The sequence below is a fragment of the Mesoplodon densirostris genome, chromosome 16 (genome assembly GCF_025265405.1).
Source record: "Mesoplodon densirostris isolate mMesDen1 chromosome 16, mMesDen1 primary haplotype, whole genome shotgun sequence".
NCBI classification, from domain to species: domain Eukaryota; kingdom Metazoa; phylum Chordata; class Mammalia; order Artiodactyla; family Ziphiidae; genus Mesoplodon; species Mesoplodon densirostris.
In genome coordinates this window covers 68,479,170-68,491,354 of record NC_082676.1, presented here as the reverse complement: position 1 = coordinate 68,491,354, position 12,185 = coordinate 68,479,170, and the positions used below count along the sequence as shown (strand labels likewise).

The 12,185-nt window shown below is 44.0% G+C and overlaps 1 protein-coding gene across 2 annotated transcripts in view; it reads right to left on the bottom strand.

Annotated features, from left to right (window-relative positions):
* The window catches only part of SEC23B (SEC23 homolog B, COPII coat complex component), a 37,276-nt gene extending 26,828 nt beyond the window's left edge, over window positions 1-10,448 (bottom strand). Inside the window, exons 1-7 of one of the 2 annotated variants that reach the window (XM_060120440.1) lie at window positions 9,996-10,448; window positions 7,470-7,693; window positions 6,016-6,073; window positions 3,326-3,412; window positions 1,731-1,967; window positions 1,522-1,607; window positions 228-372 (exon numbers count right to left, since the gene is read on the bottom strand). In XM_060120440.1, the coding sequence (XP_059976423.1) occupies window positions 228-372; window positions 1,522-1,607; window positions 1,731-1,967; window positions 3,326-3,412; window positions 6,016-6,073; window positions 7,470-7,690 (834 nt within the window). In that variant the 5' untranslated portion in view covers window positions 7,691-7,693; window positions 9,996-10,448. The remainder of the gene's footprint in view (window positions 1-227; window positions 373-1,521; window positions 1,608-1,730; window positions 1,968-3,325; window positions 3,413-6,015; window positions 6,074-7,469; window positions 7,694-9,995) is intronic. The other variant, XM_060120441.1, reaches the window with a different exon arrangement.
* Between the last annotated feature and the right edge of the window lie 1,737 nt (window positions 10,449-12,185).

Sequence of the window (12,185 nt, the reverse complement as noted above, 5' to 3'; positions counted from 1 at the left end):
TGATCCTGGTGCCCTAATGGCCTTGTGTTTCTCATGAAAACGTTTTGTATTTTCAAAACACCGAGGGCTCCTTCAGTGTGGATAATAACAATCACTGAACCACGTTCTGATAAATTAACACTGCCAGCTGACTGCGGTCACAGCTGATTTTTCAGACAAGGCCAACAAACACACCTTCTGTGAGAAAGCTTGTGTGGTCCGATAGGTCCCAGTAAATTCTGAGTTACCTCCAACAAGCCAACAGCAATGGACAAAGCAACACCAGTGGATCGCAACGGTCTCTTCCCCTGAGGTACGGGCCATGGGTCCCTCTGCAGCTCCCCAAGAAGATCAGTGAGGTTCATGTCGATCTTGTGAATGGGCTGCAGAAATCTGCATGATTTTGAATGGACACGTCAAACCTGATTTAATAAAGTACTCTGGTCTTCAGCCTGCATGACACATAGTTACTGCTCTTCAAAATAAGTATCAGAGTAGAAAAAACCTGCAGTTTTTTTTCCTTCAAAGTTGTCTCTAACTACAAACACAAAAAACTCAAAGCAATTTTATTCAGGAATGTCATTTAAAGCCTAGTATAGGGCTTCCCTGGTGGCGCAGTCGTTGAGAGTCTGCCTGCTGATGCAGGGGACATGGGTTCGTGCCCCGGTCTGGGAAGATCCCACATGCCGCGGAGCGGCTGGGTCCATGAGCCATGGCCACTGAGCCTGCGCGTCCGGAGCCTGTGCTCCGCAGCGGGAGAGGCCACAACAGTGAGAGGCCCGCGTACCGCAAAAACAAACAAACAAACAAAAAGCCTAGCATATAGCAACCTGCATATATAGCATGGAAAAAAAAATCAATTTCAAATAGGAGCAAATCAGTTCAATTAAATTTTAAGCAGCAAAAAACCCTAAGGACATGCTAACATGAACTCAGTCCATGTAAGGTTCATGGACGTGGACAATCTTCATGTTCTGAAGACTCCATTTGCGTTTCTCTTAAACCTTGGGAGTCATACAGGGAGGAACACCAGTTTCTTAGAGAAGAGGCTGTGCCAGGCATGTCAACAAAGCATCTTATCATGTTTGCCGACTGTTAACCCAGCCTTGGGCAGCCCTAGGAGCACAGCGGGCCATGTAAACGAAGTGCCCGATCTCAGGCTTGTTAGAGGACACCCAACAGGAGCCTTTTCAGTTTCCCCAGCTTTACTTAAGAATCAAAAAGGACAAGAGCCATGTATCTAATAAGAGGGGGAATGACTGCGTACAGTGGTCTCAAAACCTCTGTGATGATACAACTCTAACAGGAAAAATATTTTGAGCAAATCTGCCCCAAGTGTATGTGTGTGTGTATATATATATTTATATATTAACTTAGTTATAAATTTTAAACGTACACTGACTTGTCATGTTTGTTATTAAACATTAAATATTGGTTAGGCTGAGTCTTTTTTTCCCCTCTAAAAATAAAAAACAAAAGCCCTCCCGCTGTCCCTCCCTCCCACCCACGGCTGCCACTGTGCATGTGCACGTCCAAGCTCACCTGCTGGAAATGGAAGGGTGCTCCTGCGGCTGTGCCGGGCGCGCTGGGTGCACGGGCACGGCAGGCTTGGTCAGGCCCAGCATGTCCTACACAAACCAGAAAGACTCATTTCCCTTCACACTACAAGTGAATGACATTTTTTTCCCTTTTCCCTAATGAATTTTTAAGAAACATCCCTGGTCCTGCTTGGGGACAAGCAAGGCACTAACCTGTATCTGCTTTGCGGTTAAATCCTTCGTCCCCCGGAAGACGTAACTCTTGGAAATCCCCTCACAGCTGAGTTCATGGACCTGCACCATCCTTCCAAACGTGATCAAGCCCACCAGCGCATCCGGAGGAAGGAGACTCAGGGACATCTGCAGGGATTCCTTGAGTGCCTGGAGGTCGTCTTCTTCCAGGCATGTGTCCACCACGTAGAGAAATATCAGAGGGGACTGAGTACCTCGCTTTATGCAAAGAAAAACAGCACAATGATCAATATACAAATAGACATAACCAGCTCTTTTTAAAGCAGAACAAGGGAGTTCCCTGGTGGTCCAGTGGTTAGGACTCCACGCTCTCACTATCGGGGCCCAGGTTCAATCCCTGGTCGGGCATCTAACATCCTCCAAGCCACATGGCTCAGCCAAAAAAGAAGCAAAACAGGTTATGTAAGTAACAAGTCTTTATTTATACTAAGTGTCAGGGATAGGAACATCGAAACAAACCTCTACTTACTTCATTAAACAACGTTTTATCAAAACAAACTAGACGTAAAGACTACTTTATATCCAACAATTTATTCCACATTTTTGAACACCAGGCATTGTTCCAGGTCCTGCGATACATCAGCGAACCAAAAGGCCAGAGATCCCTGCCTGCCTCAGGAGCTAACTTTCCAGAACAGAGAAAGGGGGAGGGATTGTGAAGGCCGGGCATGGGGTGGGGGTGGGGGGGCAGGGAGGCTCCACCATTAAATGGGAGGTCAGGGCAGCCTTATTAAGAAAGTAACATTTGAGCAAAAACCTGGAGGAGAGGGAGGGAGCAATACAGATATAGGGGAGAAAGCTCTAGCCTGAGGAAAAGCCAGAGCAAAGGCCCAGGGGCACGTCTGTTCCCAGCACGCTTGAGCAAAGTCAAGGAGGCCCATTTGGCTGAACGAGGACCCTAAAAGAAGCTGAGGTCAGAGGGGTAACACGGCCAGCTCACACAGAACTCTGAAGGCTGTCTATTACTGCAGGTGAAAAGGGAGCCAGTTTCGCCACTGGAGGTTTCTGAACACAGACCTAATGCGATGTTTTTAAAGAGTTACCCTGGCTGCTGGGTGAAGAATAAAATAAAAGTGGGCAAGGGTAAAGTCAGGGCGAAGAGCTATGAGACTGCCCCAATAATTCAAGTGAGAGGCGGGGGCTGGCCCAGGACAGGAGCTGTGGGGAGAAAGAAGTGGCTGGATTCTGGATCAAGTGTGAATATCGACTGCAAGGGATTTCCTAACGGATTAGATATGGGATGTGAGAAAAAGAGAGACGTCAAGGATGAATCTAAGATTTCTAAGCTGAACTACTAGAAGATGGGGTACCATCAACTGAGACGGACAAGGCTGTGGAGGGCGGGTTTTGAACTCAATCAGTGCTACCTTTTTGGTAGCCTTCTATGGAGACGGGAAAACGATGCCAACACGTGCACACGTGCCATGACCTAATGTTCAGGATCCTGTGGGCCTCACAGCTTTAAATCGTCCAGACAGGCAAGAGACAAAGAAGACAAAGTATTTCAAAAGAAGCTCAATTTAACACTGCTCCTTAAATGTGCAGCAAACAATTACCTGTATCACGTACTCAACTGTAGAAAACTGGGGCATCAATTCAGCAGGCTGATTCACCTCAGATATGCCTGCATAAGCCGGAGGAAACTGAAGAGAAGAAAACAAAGCAATGCTTCATGAGGGCTGAAAGATACATTATGCCTTTTATTTTCCATTTATAAAAATAGTTAATGACCACATATTAATTCTGAAAGCACAAAATGTAGAACATGTTACTAAAATACAAAAATCAGAATTTAAGGGACTTCCCTGGTGGTCCAGTGGTTAAGACCGTGAGCTCCCAATGCAGGGGACCCAGGTTCAATCCCTGATCGGGAACAAGATCCCGCGTGCATGCCGCAACTAAAAGTTCTCATGCCGCAACTAAAAGTTCTCATGCCGCAACTAAAGATCCTGCATGCTGCAACTAAGACCTGGGGCATCAATCAATCAATCAATCAATCATTTTTTAATCAGAATTTAAAATCTATAATCCTGTTCTATATCTATATCACATTGGAACTTTTTCTTAATGCAGTTTTAGGTTATCTTGTAACTTCTAAATCATTAAAACACACACTATTAAAAACCATTTCCAAATTGTTGCCCTGCAAATTAAGGGCTGAAATTTTAGCTGTCTCATCAGTAATCTACATGGAAGACTAAAGCTTTTATTTGGGTTTACTACTCTAGCTGTTATCAATAAAGTAATACATGTTCATTGTAGAAAAACTGGGAAGTACAAGAAAAATATAAGATAAAAGATACAAACCCCCCATGCTCCTATCACCTGGAGGCAGCTACTGTCAACATCCCGGTGTATTTCCTTCCACACTTTTTCTACTTAAGCACAGCTGAGATCACCTTATACACACAATTTTGCAACCTGCTTTTCGGTGCTTAACATGTCATAGGTGTTTTGTTTTTTCGCTACAAACATTTTAAATTTGTAGCCTGTACATTGATTTTTTTCCCCCAATCTTTAAAAATCGTGGTAAATTTTACCATCTTAATCTTTTTTCAGTGTACAGTTCAGTGGTCTTAAATACACTTATAATGTTGTGTACCCATTTCCACCATCTATCTCCAGAACTTTTTTCATCTTGCAAAACTGAAACTCTGAACCTGTTAAACAGTAACTCCCCATCACCCCCACCCAGCCCCTGGCAACCACCTCTCTACCTTCTGTCTGTATGAATTTGACTGCTCCAAGTACCTCAATACAAGGGGGATCATACAGTATTTGTCTTTTGTGACTGGCTTATTTCACTCAGTAATATCATTAAGGTTCGATCACGTAGCATAAGTCAGAACACCTTGCATTTTAAGGCTATTAATATTGCATTGAACAAACAGACCACATTTGCTTATCCATTCAACCGTCAGCAGACACTCGGAGCAGTCACAATGTTTTAGCTATTGTGAATAATACTGCTATGAACATGGGTGTGTAAGTATCTCTTCAAGACCCTGCTTTCAGTTCTTTTGGGTATATATCCAGAAGTGGGAATGCTGGACCATTTGGTAAACATCACTAATAATTAGTGACGATGAGTATCTTTTTATGTGCTTAGTGGCCATCTGTCTATCGTCTTTGGAGAAATATCTATTCAAGTCCTTTGTCCATTTCTGAGTTGGGCTTTCCTATTGTTGTTGAGTATTAGGAGTTCTCTATATATTCTGAATATTAATCCCTTATTAGACACATGATTTGCAAATATTTTCACCCATTCTATGGGTTGGACTTTTACTCTGTTGACATTGTCTTTAGATGCCTTATAATTTTAACAATAAATTACATTAAACAGACATCAATTCTGAATATAATAGGGGGTAGGAATGTTTTTAAGATCTGCATATACTCTGAATCGCCCAGGGAGATAAATCTTGTACGGTATCTGCTTCTAATTCCCAAGACTATACTTAAAAGTCATCAACTGCACACTGGTCTCTTCACCACTGGACTCAGTGTGTGCTATCTGAGAATGAGACTGTTAACCAATTATGATCAAATATAAGAATAAACAAGTGGATGTTATTAATATCTTAAGATCTGCTAGAGCACTATATATTATGTTGGGCATAATTATTTTCTAACAGCTTTATTGAGGTATAGTTTATATACCATAAAATGCACCCATTTTAAATGTACAATTCAATGATTTTTAGTAAATGCACAGAATTGTGCAATAATCACCATAATCCACTTTTTGAACATTTTCCTCCACAGGCACAGTTCATTTCAAAGAAAAGTCTCTCTCATCATTTGTGAGCTCCTAGTTTAGTAGTTAAAAATGTTTAAATCAAAACAAGATCAACTTGACCCTAAAAGTTAGAAAGATCAGAAAATGAAAATCCAGTAATGTACACTATCCAATTAGAATAAACTGAAGTCAAATGTAATATAAACACCTTATCTGTTTTCTAGAGTAACATTCTCAGTGCTTACAGAAAACCTATTTAAGAAAAAAAAAAAAGGAAATCTATGTCCCCTCCACAGCAAAGACAAAGACTCATATAATGAAACTGAATGACCATTCAAAACAAAAATCACATATGTTCAACATCCATTATTAGGCTTAAGAAATATCACCCTGACAGGTGCCCTGTGCCAGGGCAGACACAAATTCAACCTCACTTAATTTTTTGCAGAGTAGGACAACTAAACTGAAACACAGGAAATACTTGTAAAATAATTACAGTTCACATACCTGATTCCTTTGGAAACAGAAATTACAAGCCCAAAGCTTCGCTCGATAATCAACCTGACTGTGAGAAAAAGAAATATTACAACGAGATACCATTTTCATTTTTAAGGTAGAAAGCATTTAAGTGTAAACTTCTTGTTCAGTAAATCACACGGATGTGTGTTCCTGTGTGGGTGCCTCAATGGATGAAGGTATGCAACACATTCTCTGCAGCTAGAGTTCTGGCTGCTGAGTGCACCGAAAGGTTCCTTCAAGCAGCAACAATGAACAACTACTAAAGCCTTTTTGCTCTTTTCCGATTTCCTAGATAATATTTAGAAATTCGTGAGTTATAAAAATTATAGGCTATTTCCTTTTGCCCTGTTATCTAAACGTACTCTTTATGATTTTTCTAATGTCTTTATTGTTCAAATATATGAAACTATGAAATTTTAATACTAAAAGGACATTTAACACACAGGAAAAACAACTCAGACTTTAACCACACTTAGTTCACTTGAAGAAGTTGAGCAGAATGCTTCTGGGTTGATACACTTCCTAGAACTGGTTCAAGATAATGCTTTATAGTTGCTTTCCCCCCCTTTCTACATTTAGAAAATTAACGATCAGCTATTATTTTAAAAGAGCAGCAGCATCTTATACGTGGGCACACCAAGTAAGAGCAAAGAGAATGAAGTAAAAAATGTTCCCTCATATAAAAAGTTTATCTTTTAAAGAGTATTTATGACACTCTTCACTTGTTTAAAAATTCTTTCTGGGCTTCCCTGGTGGCGCAGTGGTTGGGAGTCCGCCTGCCGATGCAGGGGACGCGGGTTCGTGCCCCAGTCCGGGAAGATCCCACATGCCACGGAGCGGCTGGGCCCGTGAGCCGTGGCCGCTGAGCCTGCGCATCCGGAGCCTGTGCTCCGCAACGGGAGAGGCCACAACAGTGAGAGGCCCGCGTACCGCAAAAAAAAAAAAAAAAAAAATTCTTTCAGAGTGCCCACATTTAAGAGAGCTATCATAGGTCACCATTTCAGGCACAAAAAAGTTAACACTTAACAATAAAATCATCAAGAGTTCAAATTTCTTCTGCCTATTACCTCTTCCTGCCATACAGCATCACCATACCAGGTAGGTACAACAAAACTCTCTAAAGCTTTTGCATATTTTTTGGAAAATGCTTTAAAAGGCACCAATAAAAACAACAGTTAAGGCAAAAGCAAACTGAAAATCAGAAAAAAACAAAAATTACAAATCCTTTCCCTCTACCTCCACCTCATTCCCATAAGTTCTAATTCTATGTGGAATATCAGGCCACGGAGATTTCCACAAGCATTCATCACCTAAGACTCTCACCATTTACTACTCATCTCAAATTTGACATCTTGCCCAACCGAGTCACTTTTAGGAGAATCACAGGAAAGTCATAATTTACTGTATTCATCATTTTTACTAGTTTTTAAAAGAATTCATACCAAAGTGGATTGAGAATGGCTTTGCAAGTTGGCCTGCTGCAAAGCACTGGTTCATACTGTACAGGGGGCAGGTCTGGACGTTCTTTCAAAGGAGTAAGGATACAAGCCAGGGGAACAACCATTCTTGTAGCCTCGAGACGGCTGGAAGGCCACACATTCCAACTAAAACGCACGCCATCGCGTTCTTCATTCTGCTGAATGAATTCCAAGTATGTTGCCATTGTCTAAAAAAAAAAAAAAAAAAAAACCACTAAAGATAAAGTTTAATCATACGTGAAATTCTTAACTGAACTTCAAAAAAAGATGACCACCTAACACCACGTTTCTTAAACACTTAGTCTGGAAGAACCTGTCACTGGAGGATGACAACATCTCACTTCTCTCTGACTCCCAAGAGCCAATTAACTTCACAGCTACCTCTCCCATTCCTTTCTCAACCCTCCTTTCTAGCCTTAAAAAAATAAAAGGGGTGGAAGGCTTACAATCATTTGGTTATCTCTAAGCTGCATGTAGGTGAATAATAGTAATTTAAATCTCCTCTTGGATCACATATCATCTCAGCCAAGCCAATTTCAGCACCGTGCCCAAGGGTTAAGTCTCAAACCCTGTTTCAGCACCCAGCTACCTTCCTCCCTGACCCCCTTTCCTCCTTGCTTTATTCCAGTAAATACTGTATTATAATTTACATTCCAAGCGATCTTGGTTTTGTCCCCTTTCCCTCCTTCCGTTGTTAATTATGGAGAAAAGAACTGGATACTGAAGTGCGAATCCTATTCACAACAAGAACAGCTACCAGTTCTTAGCCAAGGTACTTCTACTTGGGATCCCCAAAATTACAAAGGCACACTTGCTATTATGCTAAGTGAGTTCCTCACCAGCTCCTGTCCCCTCACCACAGTTGCTTATGCTCATGCCTTGGAAGATTCCAGTTAATAAAACAGCCATTCAGACTAAGCACGTTTTTCAAACCAGATAATGCCAACTCCATCCTGTTTACATACTAAAATCTAGGCTAACACACACTTCAGCTATTAGGGTTCAAGGGAACAAAACTCTCGAGAACAATGGGGAAAAAAAGAAATTAAAGAATCTATTATAGGGCTTCCCTGGTGGCTCAGTGGTTAAGAATCCGCTTGCCAATGCAGGGGACACGGGTTCGAGCCCTGGTCCGGGAAGATCCCACATGCCGCGGAGCAAATAAGCCCGTGAGCCACAACTGCTGAAGCCCACGCACCTAGAGCCCGTGATCCACAACAAGAGAAGCCACCGCAACAAGAGAAGCCAAAGCAACAAGAAGCTCACGCACAGCGACAAAGAGTAGCCCCCGCTCGCCGCAACTAGAGAAAGCCGGTGAGCAGCAACAAAGACCCAACGCAGCCAAAAATAAATAAATATATTTTTTTAAAAAGACTCTGTAAGTGGCCTCTGGTGTTCACTTATGCAATGCTGAATAATGACTGTCTCCAAGCTATTTTGAGAAATGCCATACTGTTAATTTGGACTAAGGGAACAACACAGGGCTATAAATGCAAATGAATTACTCTATTACTCACAACGCAGACCACAAAAATTCCAAATGTTTGTTCCAACTGAAACTCTAAGGCATCTATTTGTTATCTCTGGCAAAAGCGGGAAACTGTAGTTCTGTGTACACAGAAAACACTTCTGCAGCTTCCTGGCTAGTAAAGGGTAATTCAGGTGGGAATGAAAGCAAGTTCTAACATCCCAATTCTCAGCAAGCACCTCGGTAGACTTCATTAAGTGGCTGTTTTCCTTCTCAAAACAGTTCATTATTAAAAGGCACTATCTCCATCCCATGTCCCCAGGCATCCACATATTAAAACCTGCGCTCTCCATTTCCCACTGCCTCTTCTGGTCACTCTCTCAAGAGCATGGATTCTTAACTCTGGGCACATAGCCAACAGGGGACTTCACAGGGTCAATAAGTCCTCTGAAACTGCATGCAAACTTGTGTGCATGAGCCAAGGTGCATTTTTCTAGAGAGACGGGTCTACCACTAACACCATATTTTCAAAAGGGAAGGCTTTCAGAATAGGTTAACAGCTGAATGAACGAATAAGTAAAACTGTAAAGATCCTGTAGACGTATCTGCCCAAAAAAAAAAAAAATCTGTACCATTCATTCCACCTTAAGATATGACTTTTCAGGACACAACGAAGGTAAAGCAAGGTTTAATCCTTAAAGGGAGTCCGAAGACCTGGGTTCTAGCTCCGGCTCTGTCACGAAGCATAAGTCATTTAACCTGAATCTCGAGTTCCTCAACTGTAAACTGGACGTTGGGTCCTTCCGTCCCCCGCGACTCCGAGGGATTCTGCGCCAGAATCCGGCCAGCCGGCCGCCCCACCTGGCTGGGACCACGTCACTCTCAGCAGACCCCTGGGTCTTCGGGCCCTTCAGCTCCTCTGACCGCCGGGAAAAGGCCTCGCCCCAGAAGCAACCCACCCGCCCCTAGCAGAGACTCCGGTCCCTGCCCTCGGCCTCTCATAACCTGTGCTCCCCACTCACCTGGCCGGAGCCGCTCACCTGGCCGCAGCCGTAAGCACCCACCGCTGCAACAGCCGGACTCCAGTTCCCACCGCCAAGTCCAACTCAGCCCTAAGCCGATTGGTTAGCGCCCTGTGCGTCACGACGCGGCGCCGCCCGCTGGCCAATCAAAGAGCGCCTCCCCGGCGGGCGAGCGGAAGCAAGACACTTAGAAAGGCTGCGCCGCCATCTTGGAACAGGGCAAGACAGACGTGGTTGGCTCTTCAAAATCACAATTACTCAGAATACACGTTTCTCCACGTTCACCTCTAAACCTTTCTGCTTCACGAAACACCGGCGCCTAGGGAACTGTTTCCTAGGCGCAGCCTGCGCGCCTCAGGAGCTCGCCCTACTCCAATAAGACGTCCGCTCGCTTCTGTGGGAAGTCCCTCTCATCGCCTTAGTTACCGGGAAGCGAGAACGTTGACGTGTGGCCCCGGAAGAGGGCAGGGCTCCTCGCGGAGGAAACCGAAGCTGGCCGGAAGGAGGTGTCGGCGCGCAGAAAGGGGCGAGGCTAAGGGAGCGTGAGCCTTGAGCGTGGGGACGCATGCGCGCAGGAGTCCTGTCAGTTAAACAGGTGTAGTTATTCTTCCTCACCTTGCAGGGTTTCCTTCCCTCGTTCGCGCACAGGTGCCTTCCGGCTCTCTGCGGAGCCTGGCGTTAGTTAGCGCAGAGGCTAATCCCTCTCGATCCCTGTCATCCTTCCATGAGAAGGTGAATAATTGGGAACTGTCGTAGTCAAACATTTTAAGAGACTAACGGAACACCAAACTGCATAGAGCACGGCTTTCTACAGCCACCATGGCCTTTTTACCCCTTCTTATAAGTGGCAAAGCCAACCAGTTTATTAATCTGACCCAGAGATATAGCCCGTCTGTAGCATATAAAAATAAGCAAAATTATATAAACTTAAAAGTATGCTTAAAGCATATCAAGGCGTCCAAGAATTAATTAGCTCAATTTAATACTAGTACAAAGTTTTAAGTGACTAACAAATCATAGAAGTTAGTTTTAAGCCGATGTGCTATGAAATTAATTGCTGTTAATATTAAAAATTTGTCGAATAATGGTTGTTTTATTGAACAAGTTTACACTTTTCGTGTATCTAAAGCATTATGTAAGAGTAATAGTAGGTTTTTTAATACTTAAACTGGTATAAGTTCAGGAAGTTCGAATCAATTATTCTCTCAGTAAAGAGACGCACTCAGTTAAGATACAATACACATTTGTATCATACTTCACAGTGAGAAAATGTTACCAAGTCCGAGCTGGTGCCGCTTGCCGCACAACAGGCCAATTGAGAGATGAGTTGGGGCAAGGACTAGCGACTTTATTCAGAAAGTCGCAGAGCCAGGAGTCTGGTTCTGACCTCGGGTGGCCTCGACCTGCTTCAGGTATGGCCGCGGCAATGAGAGCGCTGAATCCCAGCCACCAGACCACCAGGGACCAGTGGCCAGTGACAAGGCCCCGGCCCATCAGCTGTGTAGAAATGAACTACATAGAGACGGAAAGTAGTGAAGCAAGTAAAGTGTTTATTAAGAGGGAAAAGGGTACACAGTACGTGTGGAGAGCCACACGGGCGGGCTCATGCCCTCGTGGCAGTCTGAATCACTTTTATGGGGCACTTCTTCATGGTTTCCTCTGACCAATCATCTTGTTTTGTCTGGTTCTGAGTCCGAATTTGGTATATCTCAGGGTTCTCCCCTGTGTGGGTGCGCATCTCTTAGCCAAGATGGATTCTAGTGAAGAGGCCTATGGGTAGTTGACGTCACATACTAGGAGGTGGCACCCCCTCCCTTTTTGACCTCCAAGGAAGCTTTCTGCACATGTGCAGTCAGGGAGGTCTCCTTGACTTCAAGAATGAGGAATATGTGGTCTTTTATCTCTTATATGGGCAGAGCCCAACCTCCTCCATCATCCTGCTTTTTTTTTTTTTTTTGCAGTACGCGGGCCTCTCACTGTCGTGGCCTCTCCCGTTGCGGAGCACAGGCTTCGGACGCGCAGGCTCAGCAGCCATGGCTCACGGGCCCAGCCGCTCCGCGGCATGTGGGATCCTCCCGGACCGGGACACGAACCTGTGTCCCCTTCATCGGCAGGCGGACCCTCAACCACTGCGCCACCAGGGAAGCCCCATCATCCTGCTTTTATGGAGTTTCTGTCCCCAGGGGAAAA